Source organism: Budorcas taxicolor, chromosome 21 (assembly GCF_023091745.1).
Source record: "Budorcas taxicolor isolate Tak-1 chromosome 21, Takin1.1, whole genome shotgun sequence".
Taxonomy (NCBI): Eukaryota; Metazoa; Chordata; class Mammalia; order Artiodactyla; family Bovidae; genus Budorcas; species Budorcas taxicolor.
In genome coordinates, this window is record NC_068930.1 from 9809878 (window position 1) to 9827745 (window position 17868).

At 38.3% G+C, this 17868-nt stretch overlaps 2 protein-coding genes across 7 annotated transcripts in view; one reads left to right on the plus strand and one right to left on the minus strand.

The window, feature by feature from the left end:
- LRRC28 (leucine rich repeat containing 28) overlaps positions 1–11818 on the minus strand; it is a 200620-nt gene extending 188802 nt beyond the window's left edge. For all 4 annotated transcript variants that reach the window (XM_052659598.1, XM_052659597.1, XM_052659596.1 and 1 more), the window contains exons 1-2: positions 11694–11818; positions 7626–7853 (exon numbers count right to left, since the gene is read on the minus strand). In XM_052659598.1, the coding sequence (XP_052515558.1) occupies positions 7626–7793 (168 nt within the window). In that variant the 5' untranslated portion in view covers positions 7794–7853; positions 11694–11818. The remainder of the gene's footprint in view (positions 1–7625; positions 7854–11693) is intronic.
- Positions 11819–13419: 1601 nt separating this feature from the next.
- TTC23 (tetratricopeptide repeat domain 23) overlaps positions 13420–17868 on the plus strand; it is a 161670-nt gene continuing 157221 nt past the window's right edge. For 2 of the 3 annotated variants that reach the window (XM_052659869.1, XM_052659870.1), the window contains exon 1: positions 13420–13662. The gene's annotated coding sequence lies outside the window, so the exon portion shown is untranslated. The remainder of the gene's footprint in view (positions 13663–17868) is intronic. The other variant, XM_052659871.1, reaches the window with a different exon arrangement.

Sequence of the window (17868 nt, forward strand, 5' to 3'; positions counted from 1 at the left end):
GCCCATATGGACAAACACTTAGGCTTTCACAATTTTTCATCATATACAATGTTGTGAGGAGTATCCCTGTTCATTTGGCTGTTTTTCTCTGTTGGGTAAAGAAAATCAGAGATACGAAGGGAACATTTCATGCAAAGCTGGGCTCAATAAAGGACAGAAATGGTATGGACCTAACAGAAGTAGAAGATATTAAGAAGACGTGGCAAGAATACACAGAAGAACTGTACAAAAAAGATCTTCACGACCCAGATAAACACGATGGTGTGATCACTCATCTAGAGCCAGACATCCTGGAATGTGAAGTCAAGTGGACCTTAGGAAGCATTACTACGAACAAAGCTAGTGGAGGTGATGGAATTCCAGTTGAGCTACCTCAAATCCTGAAAGATGATGCCGTGAAAGTGCTGCACTCAATATGCCAGCAAATTTGGAAAACTCAGCAGTGGCCACAGAACTGGAAAAGGTCAGTTTTCATTCCAATTCCAAAGAAAGGCAATGCCAAAGAATGCTCAAACTACCGCACAATTGCACTCATCTCACATGCTGGTAAAGTAATGCTCAAAATTCTCCAAGCCAGGCTTCAGCAATACGTGAACCATGAACTTCCAGATGTTCAAGCTGGTTTTAGAAAAGGCAGAGGAACCAGAGTCAAATTGCCAACATCTGTAGGATCATCGAAAAAGCAAGAGAGTTCCAGAAAAACATCTATTTCTGCTTTACTGACTATGGCAAAGCCCTTGACTGTGTGGATCACAACCAACTGTGGAAAATTCTGAAAGAGATGGGAATACCAGACCATCTGACCTGCCTCTTGAGAAACCTATATGCAGGTCAGGAAGCGACAGTTAGAACTGGACATGGAACAACAGACTGGTTCCAGATAGGAAAAGAAGTATGTCAAGGCCGTATATTGTCACCCTGCTTATTATATGCAGAGTACATCATGAGAAATGCTGGAATGGATGAAGCCCAAGCTGGAATCAAGATTGCCAGGAGAAATATCAATAACCTCAGATATGCAGATGACGCCACCTTCATAGCAAAAAGTGAAGAACTAAATAGCCTCTTGATGAAAGTGAAAGAGGAGAGTGAAAAAGTTGGCTTTAAAAGTCAACATTGAGAAAGCTAAGATCATGGCATCCAGTCCCATCACTCTATGGCAAATAGATGGGGAAACAGTGGAAACAGTGACAGACTTTATTTTGGGGGGCTCCAAAATCACTGCAGATGGTGACTGTAGCCATGAAATTAAAAGACGCTTACTCCTTGGCAGGAAAGTTATGACCAACCTAGACACCATGTTAAAAAGCAGAGACATCACCAACAAAGGTCCGTCTAGTCAAAGCTATGGTTTTTCCAGTAGTCATGTATGGATGTGAGAGTTGGACTATAAAAAGAGCTGAGCACTGAGAATTGATGCTTTTGAACTGTGGTGTTGAAGAAGACTCTTGAGAGTCCCCTGGACTGCAAAGAGATCCAACCTGTCCATTCTAAAGTAGTTCAGTCCTGGGTGTTCACTGGAAGGACTGATGCTGAAGCTGAAACTCCAATACTTTGGCCACGTCATGCAAAAAGCTGACTCATTTGAAAAGACCCTGATGCTGGGAAAGATTGAAGGCAGGAAGAGAAGGGGATGACAGAGGATGAGATGGTTGGATGGCATCACCAACTCAATGGACATGAGTTTGGGTGAACTCCGTGAGTTGGTGACGGACAGGAAGGCCTGGTGTGCTGCAGTCCATGGGGTCGCAAAGAGTCGGACACGACTCAGCAACTGAACTAAACTGAAATTCTTACAAGCCAAAATGCTCGTTCAAACATATGTGCATGTAAAATTCTGCTAGATATGGTCCAACCACAAACCACTCAACCACAAACGCTGAGTCGATTTCCACTCCCTCCAGTAGTATGTGAGAGCATCTGCTCCCCATTGTCTTCAACACACACAGCATTGATAATCTTCAATATCAGCTATTAATCTCTTTCATTTTACTAGGTAAGGATGATCAACGTTACCACTTCTTCTGCTGAAAGTTAAATATCGTTTTGTGTTTTGACTCTCTGTACTTTTTTATGATTTGCCTGATCATACTTGATGGAGGAAGGTCAGGAATGTTTTCTCCTGGGCCAGCAGCAAAGAAATACATCTGCATCTTACTCTGCCACTCCAGTTCAGGATTATGATGGATATACCTCTTCTTCCCTTCAAGCTCAGAAGGGTATCATTTTTAAGTTTTTTTCTGTTGCATAGATTAAGTGCTTAATCAGGATCCATCTACTCTTATTGCTCTTCAGTTCAGTTCAGTTCAGTCGCTCAGTCGTATCCGACTCTGCAACCCCATCAACCACAGCATGCCAAACCACCCTATTACATCTAAAATTTACATGCCTGTTTTCTATCCATTTATATTTATAAATAAAATTGGCACAGGAGAGCTCCATCAGTTATTTGGGGAGGTCACTCTTCCACATCCCCAGGACAGCCTTCTACCTACTGCATTCATTAAGAGAAACTGGCAGATCATTGAATAATTTTGTTTCCAGGTTGAGTTCTTTTCCTCCATGCAAGTCACCTGCCGCCTTTTATTTTAAAAGAAGGAACTAAGATCCAAAGAGATTAAGCACATAAGATCCGGGTCTATTACTTCCTAGTACTAAGTTCTGTTACCAAACAATGAAAATACTCTCTTCCTGGGACTGCAGACCTCAAATGCTTCCACTGTTGATTCCTGCTTCCATGCTATATCCTTCTCTCACTCTTACACAGATCCCAGCTACTTGGTGGGAAGGAAGGGCAGGGACTGGGATGCAAGGGGACAAGCTAGGCTCTACCCCAGTCCCCTTCAGCCTGCACACTCATAACCTGTCATCATCTGAAACTTCTCAATGACTAATGTCTCTCTCCACGACCAGAATATCCCATCCATCCAGGTGGCTTACTCAATCATCCCCAGTATAAGTTGGGATCCTTTGGACCCACTTTTTTTTCCCTATTCACTCACTCCTTTCTTTCTTTGCTTCCAATTCAGCTTAGACTCCATGTCCCACCATTTTAATCACTCTTGCCAAAATCCTAAACCTCCTTAGTCCCTCTGTACATGGAAAAACTTAAGCCTGCATGAATGCGACATCCCAAATTCTTTATACCTCAGACAGCTAAGAACTTCAGGAAAAACTCCCTAAACAAGCAGATGGTTCCACCATAAGCCTAGCCATCAACTGCTTGCTGAATAATCCCAACAGTTCTACCACCTTTCTCAAAACAAACTGCCGTGACTCTTCATAACAATAATTTGAAACCTGCACTCTCCACATATCTTCACTCCCCAAGTGGTGGTCATCAGACAAAAACTGTCTGCCCCACAGTCTGTATCTTCCTGCGCACCTTTCCTTCCTTCCTCTTGTTAAAGGAGGAAGGGATACTATTTCAAAGTCATTCCCTCCCTCCAACTGTACTCTGGGGCCCATCCTTTCCTACCTTCTTAGGAATCTTGAACTTTTAATTATTTCCTATATCTTCAACTCCTCTCTAATGAAGATTTCCCAGCAGCATTTACACAGGCTCAACTCATTCCTCTTAGAAAAGAGAAGAGGGGTAAGTAAAGAGAAAAGAAAAAAAGGAGAAAGAAAAAGTGTCCTTCTGTGTCAAGACCCTCCAGCTGTGTCTGTTTTTTCAAATCAAAACCAAATTTTTAGACCCACTAACCTTGTTATCTAGTTTTTCATTTCCTTCTCACCAATTCAAACTTGCATTCCACTCTCCAGAGCTTCTAACACAGTCCCTGTCACAGTCACCATCACTTTTTGTCACTAAAGGTTTGGACAAATACTGATCCTAATCTTCTGCCATTTAATCTCAGTTAATATTTTTTTCTTCAGCTTGGAATGTCAAGAAACAAAAATTACATAAGAGTAAGAATCTGTTCCATGAGGTGTTGACTGTCAGCGCCTTGAAGAGTACTGGATACACAGTAAGTACTCAATAAATACATGGTGAATGAATAAGTTTTCCTCCCAAGTTTCTGTCAAAGTCATTCTTCAGGATCAATGCAAATAGCACCTTCCTTAAAAAATCTTTTACAATCCCGATAAATAGAATCAGATGATGTGTCCTACATATGTTAGGCAATAGGCCAGGCACTGGGGATACAGAATTTAAGACAGAGTCCCTGGATAAAAGATTCTCAACCTGGAATTCATATACTTGTACTATAGTCCTTAACTATATACTTTATATTCATTTAACAACTAAGTGGATGCCTATCCTACAACAAACACAGAACCTGTATCTCCTATTCTCTTAATGTCAAACTACCACAAAGATCAGAGACTTAATAATTCTTGAATTGCACTTAAAATAATGATAGAAAAATTCTTCAAAACACTTTCTAAGATAAATGTTAGGAACCAAAATCACAATGCTTCCCAACTACTTCTTACTTGCCTATTAATTATATAACAGTATTCCTATATAAATTAACTCACATTAAAAAAGCTTTATGGTTTTTCAGATACACAAATAAATGGTAATATTGTACAATGAAATACTGCTAAAAAGTACTTTAAAATGTAAAATATGCCTATCCTTTGATCCAGCAATCTTGCTTTTGAGACTTGATCCCAAATACAAGGATGTATACATACTTTTGGGCCTAGAAGTTAGCAGAGTAAGAATGAAGTGAAGAGAGAAATCTGCAGAGAAATATGTATAGTATGACTTCCTTTTGTTTTTTAAAAAGGCAAAAAATACAGAGTACATAATTACATAAACAGAAGCAAAGTAGCAGAAAGACACAGTCCAACTATTAATACTGGTTATTCCAAAGCACAGAACTGGATGAACAGAAAGAGAAACAACTACTTTTCATGTCTTCCTCTATATTGGTTGCTATAGGGCACATATCATTTTCATAGGTAATATATGAAGTTATTATTTTATCTATAAAAAAAGTTTATTCTTTCTCACTGTCCTTCCATTTTAATATGGGCATTCCCCAAGTTCTGAGCATTTGCCATACAATCATCCTACAAATATAAACCACGGTGCGATACAGAGCAACTTAAATGGAAAAAAGAAAGATAGAAGTCAGGCCTCAGTGACTCCTCTTCTCACCAAGAGGCTTCATATAAGGAGGGGAAATGGGGAATGCTGAGGACAGGACATTTAAACACAATAAAACAATGTTAATAAAAAATAACAAAACAATGTGGAAATGGAAATGACTGGCAGGTTCCCAAGCTTCCTTAAAAAATAAAAGCCAATTAATTCTTAATGTGTTTGAGATACTGTATGATTCCAATAATGTTTTTTCTTTTGGACACCACTGCAGTTGGAAGTCAAATTTCACATACTAAATGTTATTTCTATAGGAAATATACCTTATCAATATCATCAGAAAATATTCCAAAAGCCTGAACTCACTAGTTTCAAGCACACAAGGGCAAGTACTGTTCCATCTGCTTTCAAAACCTGTGCAGGAAGCCATTCTCAGACTATACTGGATAAATAAGCTATCTTATGCTCAGCATAGTCAGGGAATGGTATGGTTGCCACCATTCTCACATACTGATATCTGTATGGCACTTCACAATTGAAAAAGCTCTTTGATACACATGAATCAAATGTTCCAGCTAAGAGAAACCATTAAAATAAAATACTTACACCTATCATTGTAAACATATGCAACAATTTAATCTTCAACAAACAAGGTGGCAAATAATGAACTTGAAATGTATGTTTGGAAGTCATTATATCAGTTAAAATTACATAGTAGGTATTTAAATTTTTCATAAACAGAAAAATTCAGGCAAGAAATGGCCACAAAACCATAAGTTTATTGTTAGTTTTATAAGCAAAGGTCAATTACTTCTACCGCAGTAGACTATGACTGACTGTTTGAGACGTAATCCGCTCACAGCCTTTTCTTTGTACATTAACAGCAAACATAAGAAAATCTGGGCTATAATTCTTGACAAATTATTTCTTATACCACTTCTTCTCCAAAGGGGGTAAAAAACACTACATAAATACGGTTTCATTTTATGGAATGATGATCTTGCAAAAAGGATTAATATGATTTTATATAGATTATTAAGGTTTGAAAAGTGAAAATTTTAATTTGAAAAAATCTAACTAGGCATGCAAAATAACATATACGTCAATGTGTGCATGTGCTAAGTTGCTACAGTTATGTCTGACTCTGTAATCTGATGGACTGGGGGTTTCTCTGTCCATGGGATTCTTGAGGCAAGAATACTTGAGTGGGTTGCCATGCCCTCCTCCAGGGGATCTTCCTGACCCAGGGATCGAACCTGCATCATGTATGTCTCCTGCATTGGCAAGTGGTTTCTTTACCACTAGTGCCACTTGGGAAGCCCCATACACCAATATGCCAAAGACTAAAAATGAAAGATATATTTACATTTACTTTCAAACACAGCAAAAATAAGCAAAATTTATAATGCTTTCTACACACTGTAGGTATTTTACACAGATTAAATAAAACTTTTCCAGAAAAACACTCCATATACATGAAGGTAAGGTATATTTTCAGATATTCAGATACTTTCAGAGAAGGAAATGAAGAATGGGCCCATTCACAAAGAAACAGCAAGACTTCATAAATCATCTAATATAAATAAGAACTAGAATTCAACGTGAAAAACTTAAATGAGGTTCAATGATAATCAGAAAGTCCACATAAAGCAAATTCATTTAAAACAGAGACCAAATATCATGGTAAACAGTGGGAATAAAGAGTTTGACAGAGACATTCTCTTGAAAAATATTTTAGTTTTTTTAACATCATAAAACTTTAATATCATAAAATGTTGGCTTTTGTGGAAAAAATTTCCCCAATAAATTGGATGATAGCTCAAAGTCATTTGATTTTCACAGTGCAATCATAGAGATTTTTTGGTTTGGGAGTTTTTAAAAATACTCAAAACACATCAAGCCTCCTAATGCTGATTTTAGTATTTTAATCTTTGAATTATTATCTTTTTAAATACCTCTAAATCAAAGTCATCCTTGTTGGCCTTTCCCTTCCTCACTTTTTAACTGGTCTATCGGATACTGTAACATCCATAAATCATTTAGGAATCTTAACACGCAAAGAAAGCACAGGCCTAGAAAGACGCACAGACTAAGTGAAGAGGGGTTTCTGAATGGGGACTAATTTTTTTTTTAATTTTATTGTAGTATAGTTCATTCACAATGTTGCATTAGTTTCAGGTGTACAGCAAAGTGATCTGGCTATACATATACATATATTCATTCTTCTTCAGATTCTTTTCTCAGATAGGTTATCACAGAATATTGAGTAGAGCTGTGCTATACAGTAAGTCCTAGTTGGTTATCTATCTTATATGTAGTACTGTGTGGGACTAAGTGGTATATTAGTGAATATTTTGCTTTCCTATACAACTCCTGCAACTTTGTAACTGCAGGAATTAGATAGTGAATTTCCACCTAAGGAGAACCCACTGTATATGTACTTTTATTACATGCTTATACAATAAGAGGGGATATACATCTTGGTTCTGGATATCTTAAGATACATAAACACATCTTGATCAGGACTACATTATAAATAACTTTTTAAAAATGTAATGTAATACTGTACCAAGGTTGTAAGGGAGTTCCTTTTCATGTAGAGTCTCTCCAAGTACTGTAGTCCCTCATCTTTCAGTAACTCCAATGGGAAATGCTGCAGATTCCTGTAATTTAAGAACAAATTCTTGTGCTTTTCCAGCCTTGCCACAGAGATCGTCTTACAAAGTTCGGATGCCATGGCTGAACATAATCCATCAGGCACGCTGCAGTACTACATCTTGTCAAAACTGGTCCATTTCTAAAGAGAACAAAAAACCTGAAAATTATGATACTGGTAACAAAAGCTGCCAAATAAACCAGTTAGCATATATAGCTATTTGCAGACATTAAAAAGAGAGTTACACATCAATTCCTACATTTCTATTTCATAGCAACTAAATTTTCATACACATTTAAAAGATTAAAATGAATAACTATTTAATAAAAAGGTACTCTCACTATTTAAACAATATTTACTACTTAGTAGAATAGTCCTATTTGAAAAAATAGTTCTTGAAATTGAGACAGGAATCCCTATCTAAGAGAACAGAGACCAGTTTCCTAACACATAACTGAAGAAAGAGCTTAAAAATCAGACACTGTAAGCCATTTCCTTCCTTCCTACCTCATTTTGTCTTTAGCTTAAAATATTTTTAAAATATTTAAATCTATATAAACTATGACTAGATCATTTACACCTTCATTTTCTTCACTTCTTACTATCTAAATATTGTTCTATATGTAATATTTTCTTTCTTTTCTCCTCATTCTCTTTTCTTTCTTCTTAGCTTTGCAGATTATCAGAAGTAGCAAAGAAACAGACCTGGGGACATGGTTTTACTTTATTATTTCAATGAAAGAAGAAATACTGCCCTAGGAAATAAGAATCTTATACTTTTCTATTACAACCTCTCTGGGCTTCAGCTGCCTAACATATACAATGGAGACAGCAATTTATTGGTAAGGGCCAAAACCCAGAACAGATTAAATTCTCTTCTAGCTCTAAACTGACATGGGTAGGAAGAGAAATAAGATTTGCCATCTTATCAATTAGACACAGGGCAGAAACAAACTTCACAATCACTGTAAAAAGAAACAAGCTCAGAGCTATAGTAATCTGCCCAAGGTAAAGCAGCTCATAAGGGAATAAAGAATTTTTTTTTCTTTGGGTGGGGAAGGTTGTCCAGACTGAAGTCTTCGCACACACAGACCAACAGGATTCTACAAGATACTAAGGAAATGCTAAAACACTAAAAACAAGTTGAGCTTTGTTCAAAGATTCTGCTCTCGTTTACTTGGGCACCCTTCCTCAAACTCTCCAAAGGAAAATACCTTTCAAAGAAAATGTTTTTTCTTAAGAAAAATTTTCACTGAGAATTGACACCAAATTAGTACAAATGTTGTAACATAAGCTTTCAATAAGCAGTGTCTTGTAACTTTTTGGTTATATTCTATTATTTCCAAACTCTAATTCCTAATAGGAAAGTATCTGCTATTTTATATAAAAGGGCAGAGAATATGGAGTACTCAATAATCTCCCCAATGGAGCATGAGAGTCCAATACCTTCCCATTTTTATACTAGCTACTCACTTACCTATTTTTATGAGACATATTACATGACTCTAAACAAGATAATCTTTCCACATCTTAATTCTCTCTGTGAAGCAAGGATAACTAGGCTAGAAATAACGCTGATGATTGTTATTTGGAAGGGGAAGCTTTCTGGGTAATTATTCATTTAAATGGTAAACTGGAAGCAGTTTAGGTGTCTCAGAAACACCTCAAACTTAACACTTTCAAATAGGAGTTTTTTATTTTCATCACCTATCCAAATCTCTCCCAGTCTTTCCAAACACCAGGAAATGCTGAAGTCAAGAATGATTCCACCCACCTATCCTGAATGAGTCACCCACCACCTCCAATCCATCACAAGGCCTATGGTTTCCATCTCCAACATACACTTCAAATCAATCCACATTTCTCCATCTGCCAAAATGGAAAACCAGTCATCTCCTGCCTGGCCATATATTTTACTGGTCTCCTTGTGTTTAGTCATTCTGTAATACATTAATCACTTAGCAGGGAGCTTTTAAAAAAGTAAATTCAATTACGTCTCCCTCTCTTTCTCAGGTAAATTCACTCCCTAGTCACATGAATTCTTAAAAAAAAAAAAAAAAAACCCTTCAAAAGTTTATTTAGAAAAATCAAACTTACCAGGTATTCTGAGGGCTCTTCACAACCTGGTCCCACCCACTCCTTCAGCCTGGCGGCACCCTTCCTGGTCTCTCACCAAAGTCCTGGGCTTTTCTAGTGCTTCTGAGTGCCGCACTCTTCACATCACTTGCTGCTCTCCTCTTAGCCTTGAAAACACTGTCTCAACACCCTTCAGGTTTCAGTGTAAAATCACTGCTGCTGCTGCTGCTGCTGCTAAGTCACTTCAGTTGTGTCCAACTCTGTGTGACCCCATAGACGGCAGCCCACCAGGCTTCCCCATCCCTGGGATTCTCCAGGCAAGAACACTGAAGTGGGTTGCCATTTCCTTCTCCAATGCATGAAAGTGAAAAGTGAAAGTGAAGTCGCTCAGTCGTGTCGGACTCTTAGCGACCCCATGGACTGCAGCCTACGAGGCTTCTCCGTCCATAGGATTTTCCAGGCAAGAGTACTGGAGTGGGGTGCCATCACCTTCTCCAGTAAAATCACTTCTCCATCCCAAATAAATGATTCTCTCTTCCTCTTTCTTTGTAGGACTCTCCACAATTTATAATCTATATATTTATTGATGTATCTGTCTATTATCAATCTAGTCAAGAGACTGTTCCATGAGCTCCTGAGGGCAGAGATCCCGCTGTTTTCTTCACATTTGTATACCTGCCTCTAGCGCAAAGCAGGCCCTCAAACAGCTGATGAACTGCTGAAAGTAGGGCATGCGAGTAACACTGCAAGGTAGTTTTTTTCCTCTCTGATCTAAGGTCAGCTTGTAGATACTATAGGCTGAGTGCTTTCTATGTGCTTTGATCTCTCAATCCTTAAAACTCTGCATTGCGATATATGTTATTTAGCATGTTTTATAGATGAGGAAACTGAGTTTTCTCAGAGAGCAACTCCTCAGAATTCCAACCCAAATGGACGACTTCAAAGCCTGTGCATTGTTCTACAGTGCAGCCTTTCATGAACTTGTTTCTTCCTATTACTATTTAAACGGTAGGCAACGCTTACACAAATTTAAGACCACAAAGCACAGCCCACATTCCTTAATGGTTAGATCCAGTGAGAGAATACAGCATAACCTGATGGCTTTCCTTCTAAATCCTGCAGAGATGGGTAGGATTGACTGCCTTAAAAACGTCACTACACTCTGTTAAAATGCAGTTTGGCAGATGAAATCTACACAAATGAAATCTGAAAGCTGTCAATAATAAATAATGGTAATGGTTTTTCAAATGCATTCATTGGCAGTACAGGATAATTTTCTCACACATACTCCCTTCGGTACCTCTTATCCACAATTAAAAGCAAATGATACACTTAATATTAGCTGTATACAATTGCATCTGCATAGGAGTTTTCTGACAGGTAAACACCAATCCACTCTATTACTGTTTAAAGCAAACAAACCTTTCCACCTTAAGAAAATTCCACACATTTTTAAGCAGGTGTGTTTTAAAGAGAAAGGAGTACCTTCGATTGACTTCCGTACTTAACTCGGTGGAATACCCACTCCAACTTCCTAATATTGGATATTAGAGGATTAAAATCGTACATTAAAAGCGTCTGTTATTTTCTCAGTACTGAGAACGTTGACAGAAGTCAGGCAAAACACATACCATTTCGCCCAGTTAACCAAGCACTCTCGCCTTTAGAGTTTGGAAGCAGTGAGACTAGTAGAAAGGATTTCACAGACTCGGTGAAAGGATTCTGCGACCACCTAGGGCTAGGAGGGCCCGGCGGCAGTGGCGACCCGAGGCCCGGGTGGGCCCGCTCGGGCCGGGGTCCACTTGCTGCGGCCCGACGCCTCTACCAGGCTCGGCCTGCCTGGCCAGCGGCCGAGCCAGAGGGCACTGCTACGTGAGACATTCGAAGCAGCAAAGCACCACTCACCTCTGCCGGCGGAGCCAGCGCTCCCGAGCTGAGGGGCGCCGGACTGCTAGCCCGGGCTCGGCAGGCGGGGCGGAGCGCCGGCGGCGACGGGGCGGGGCGCGGGCGAAAGCGGGGCGGGGCGGGGCGGGACCCTCTCTTCAGAGGTTTGGGGGAGGAGTGAGCCCGGGAGAGGAAGCTCGCGATAACGCGCCCCTGCGGTCGCCGCCTTACGATAGGTCGGGCGAGATGCTCGTTTTCCAAGCGACGTGCCTATTGGTCAAAACTGCGGCTTCTCTGCGACTGCCCCCGCCTCCGGCTCGGTCCTTGCTTCCGGCTCTGGCTTCGAGGGTTACGGTTGAGGTGGAGGTTTGTGCTCAGAGTTTTGAGAGGGTGGTTTAGCTGGCTCCGGCCTCAGCGACCGTCAGTAATTTATCAGTTCTTTTGTTCATACGTTCACTGACGCACTTGTCCCCGTATTCAATACATACGTTGAGAAATTACAAGAATAACACCCAGTGCGTACCAGGCAAGGTTCTAAGATCTGTGCACAGGTTATCTCACTTAACTTCATGGCAATCCTATGACACAGATACTATTATTGTACTCGTTTGACGGAGGAACAACTGAGACCCGGTGGTTTTCTGTAATATGGCCAAGGTTAGTGATCAAGTAGTAAGCTTATTAAAGCAAAGTATAAAAAGTCACTGCACGCTGGCAAGTTCGTTCCAAACTTGAGGCAGTAACCCAGTCTCTGCTCTTGAAATACTTGAAGTGTTCTGCGAGAAACGATCGTTAAAAGGACACTAACAATTTAGTGAGTAAAATACTCTGGCAGTTCCTAGCATGACTGAGTCGTCTATCAATAAATATTTAAGAATATTCCCGTGTCAGCAGAAAGTCATAAAAGGAAGAATCTTTCATGCTGGTAAAAAGGAAAAAAAAAAAAAAGATCCGAGCATTGTTAGGAAACAGTACAAAATACTTTTTAAAGTTCCTCGCTTGTTAATATGACAACGTTTCTTCTGAAATGAAGTTTTAAAAAAACTTCCTCTTCAGAAACCACTATTATTCTTTGAAAAGCTTGACGTTGATTAAACTACTGGTTCATTGTCAAGCAATCTACTTAATTACTGTTAGAGGTAACCTACAGAGCAGACTTATATTAAGTAAAAATAAGACCTATGGCAAAATAACGTCTACCATCCGAAACTGACAGAAAAGTAGCCATGTGATTCTTTGTATTAATATATTATCCTGTGTGTGCCCTGCTCAGTGTTGTCGAACTCTGCCACCCCACCCACTATAGCCTGCCAGGCTCCTCTGTCCATGGAATTTTCCAGGCAAGCATACTGGAGTGGGTTGCCATTTCCCCACCTAGTGATCGAACCTGCGTCTTCAGAATTGCAGGCAGATTCTTTACCACTGAGCCACCTCGAAAGCCCATATTATCCTATGGACACTGTTAAAAGTTGTCTGAATTTGTCAAGTGTCAGTTTCACATTTTGCCTCACTCAAAACAAGGGGGGCGGAGGCAATCCTCTAATCCAAACCAGTAATTTAGCAGTCTTTGGTAAACTTTAACATCAACGGGCAGTGATACCACTTTAAGAAAATTCCAAAGAAAAGACCAACCCCGTTTTAAAAATCCCACCTCTGGCTCCCAAGGATTGGGTTGCAAACTTAAACAAAATACTCTCCTCCACTCCCTATTGGTGCATAATCTATCATTCATTCTCCCTGGAATTTAGTGTGGTACCAGGTCGCTTTACGGGAAAAGACTGCTCCAATTTAGCCTGAAATTACCCAACTTTAGACTTTTATCACGGTGCTCAATCTGTAAAAAGAATCACCAAACTGATAAAACCAGTACAGCGTGGATCAAACTGGTAAATCAGGGTGCCGAGACAACTGTCATTCGAGCGAAAAAGAAACGGACAACTCTCAAGCCCACAGGGTAACTGACAAAGGATTTTACGACACAGTGAGAGATGTGAGAGTTAAACTTTTCTGATTTTTTTTTCTTTTGCTAGTTTTAAAGGCGTAGATGTCAAAAGAAAAGGAAATAAACTGCTGGCATAATGCAAGAATGGCAGGAGGAAAGTTTTTCAGAGGGTGTTTTTCTTTTAGAAAGAACATTATTCGCAGATTAGCAGTGGATTTTTGAATAGTAAAGGGAACAAGGTAATAAAATTTACTAAAGATTATTTTATACTCCAAGAATCTGTGGTTTGTTATTGCTTTAATATGGATTTAGAGGAACACTTAATAATGTTATTGTAATTATTAGGGGAAATAGATATTTTTCTTTGTGTATTATCATACCTAGCATAATAGGCAATCCAGCTGTTAAAAGATATCATCTTTGGACCCAAGTTTTGTGTATATATGTAGATTTGCAGATCCAGGGACATATCTGCTAATGACAAAGGGAAACATAATATTGGTATATGAAATAGAATCACAAGGTGATGAATGTAAGGATAAATTCTCAAAAATGAAGTCCAGCATTTATATTTTCAAGAATGATATTTTCACTAAAACTAAAATATAAATTCAGGAAATACTGATAAATGAGGATGATGTATATTAAAGCTTAATTTGGAATAGCAGCATTTTAAAAAAATCCAGCCCAATGTAAAATTACAAAATATAGAAATGTAATGATTCTTCAAACATTAATTCAGCTAATAAATATACCTAGTGGCACATTTATTCCTCTACAAGGCCTAGCTCAAGAGTAGGTATGCAATAAATATTTCTTGAGTGTCCTGTATTAATCCATATATGGGGATATAAAATAATGAAATACGCTCTCTAAAGAAGCTCATACTCTGTCTCCCTGGGAGAAGGAGACTCAAAAAGTTTAATGAAGACTTCTAGATAGTTCTTGGTGCGTAGATGACTGTTGTAGACCATAGGTTCTTCAGGTGCTTAGGCCGGTAGAGCAGAAATATTCAGGGAGAGTTTCACAGTGGGGTTAAGACCCATTTGGGGCTTGAGCAATGGGCAGAATTTCAGTAGGAATTGTGTAGAAATTTCAGTCAAAAAAGAAAAGAAATAGCACCCCAGGTAGTGGGTGGGTTGTTACTGAATATGTGCAGCATAAAGAATAATTAACTCTGAGCAACAGAAGTTTCATTTGGGGATCTTGTTTTAGTCTTCAAAAAAGAAAAAAGCATGAGAATGTTACACAGGAAGTCAAAATTGCCAGAATTAAGGAGTTTGGTCCTGGATTTTAAAAGTAATATTTGAAAAAGATAAGACTGACATTTCAAGAACAGAGACCAGGAGCTAAAATATTAATACTATAAATAATGGAATGTAGATTGGTAGCAGCCTCATGAGACATTTTCTCCAAATACCGTCACGTGGGAATAACATAAATCTTGATTCATTTCTTTCTTTTATTTTAAAGCATTGATCTTGTTTTTTGTTTAGCACTATTTATTATTATGTGTAATAATATATAACAAGATACTATGTATAGATGAGGTGATAGTTGTGGTGCTATAAAACAGTAAAAGTGATTGTTTACATTGCATCGTTTTTTGCTCCTTTTCCCTCAGAATTTACCTGTATTTCTTGGTTCTATTTAACTGATTTGAGGGAATGTCAACCAAAAAAAAGTTGTGACTGAAGAATACCATGGGAATGTGGGAGATATTCGTACTGAGACTGTAGGCTTTCACGTGACCTGTTACTCTGAGACAAAATTCAATTCCATATACTCCATGAGCTGCTACCATGTACCAGATGATATCCTTCCAGTGATGGGGTGGGGGGAGGGGAAAAGGTGAATCAAGGACTCCACCTCCACTCCAAAAAGCAAAGTGCTTCGGGGATACCAAGCAGAATATTTGTCTCCTGCTTTAAAATTTGCTTCAGAGAATCTGAAGGTCATCTATCCTAACTTCTTGATTAGCAGTTCTTAATCAGTTAGATGGAGAAGGACGTTGTCTCTAGCTGTGGAAAAGAATCCTGAGACAAGGCCCCTTGATGGCAGATGTGGCAGACTGCGATGTTCACCAAGTATTCCATTTACTCCCCTGGGTATGTAGCCCTCTTTGCAGTTAGGGAGCAAATGAAATGTTAGTGCAGGTGAGTTGGGTCATGTATGGGCGATGATAATGAAAAGCCCATGCACAGTTTTTCCACCTCTGTTACTCTGCCATGACTCTTGTTGATGTACAGTTAAACCTTGGTCAACCTAGGTCTCTTGAGAGACTCTGGATCAAACATTCCTACTCCCCACCTCCATCTACACCCACTACTAAATCAAGAGGGTCTGTAGCACATAGGAGTTAGTATCTTACCTCATCATAGCCTAATAAATGATTCTGACTACCTAAGACAACTTTTTCCCTGGAGATGTTGACGTTTCATGTAAGTTTTCTTAAGGAAAAAATGCCCTAACCAACTGCGTTTCATCTATCAAGTGGATGATATGTTTGGGGAAAAGTCATCCTGTAAAGATGGTTTAATTTTCTGTCCAGTAAACATTTATTGAGGCCTATTAGGTGTCAGGCACTAATGCCATGTGACTCATCTATGTGTAGAGCCAGAATATTAAGATTGGTTTTCAAACTTTTGGGAACCTCTGTCATATTGTTTTTGTGGATCAGGGCTTCCTTCCCTATCTTATAAAAGTCTTGTAGTTAGAAGATTTATTTATAAAAGAATTGCATATAAAACGGCATGGTGGTTTCATATCTATTTTTTAACAGTAAGGTATAATTTACATACTATAAAACTCACACTGAGGATATAACTCAATGATTTTTTTAAAGAAAATTTACAGAGTTTTATAGCTAGCACCACATTCCAATTTTAGAAAAATGTCCATCACTGTAAAAAGATACCTCATGCCCATTTGCAAGCACTCCTCATTCTTACCCCAACCCCAGCCAATCAATAATAAATTTTCTGTCTCTACAGACTTGCCTTTTCTGGACATTTAGTACAGATGGAATCATGCAATATGTGATATTTTGCATCTTGCTTCTTTCACTCAGCATAAGGTTTTTGAGACTTAACCATGTTGTCATATGTATTGGTCTATCATTCCTTTTGTTTTTTATTGCAGTATAGTTGATTTAGAATATTAGTTTTCAAGTATACAACATAGTGATTCAGGATTTTTATAGATTATACTCCATTTAAAGTTATTATAAAATAATGACTTTATTTCTCTGTGCTGTACAATGTATCCTTGTTGCTTGATACATAGTAGTTTATATCTCTTAACCCCATACCCTTATCTCACTCCTCCCCACTTTCCCCTCTGCAGTGGTAACCACTGATTTGTTCTCTATATTTTTAAGTGTGTTTCTGTTTTGTTATATTCATGCAATTCTTTTATCTTTTAGATTCCACATGTAAATGATAACATGGTATTTGTCTTTGACTTATTTCACTAAGCATAAAAACCTCTAGGTGCATCCATGTTGTTGCAAATGGCAGAATTCCATTATTTTTTATGACTGAGTAATAATCCATTGTGTGTATATATACAACATAATTTTTTATGTATTCATCTGTTAATGGTTGCTTCCAAATCTTGGTTATTGTAAATAATGCTGCTAGGAAAATTGGATGCATGTATATTTTGTTCTGTTTTTTTTCAGATATATGAATGGAATTATTGTTGGATCATATGGTAGTTCTATTTTTAGTCTTTTGAGGACCCTCTATACTGCTTTTCATGGTAGCTGCACAAATTTACATTCTCACCACTAATATATAAGGTTCCTTTTCCTCCACATCCCCACCAGCATTTATTATTTGTGGTCTTTTTGATGATAGTCATTCTGACAGGTGTAAGGTGATATCTCATTGTGTATTTGATATGCATTTGTCTGAAGATTAACAGTGTTCTGCATCCTTTCATGTGCCTGTATGTCTTCTTTGGAAAAATATTCAGTTCTTCTGCTCATTTTCAGTTGGGTTATTTGTTTTTTGATACTCAGTTATCTGAGCTGATTGTATATTTAAGGCAGTTACCTGTTGTTGATCATATCATTTGCAAATACTTTCTCCCTTTCTGTAGCTTGTCTTTCATTTTGTCAGTGGTTGTCTTTGCTGTGCAAAAGCTTTCAAGTCTAATTAGGTTCCATTTGTTTATTTTTGCTTTTATTTCTTTTACTTGAGGAGACAGATCCAAAAAACATTGCTACGATTTATATCAAAGAGCTTTCTA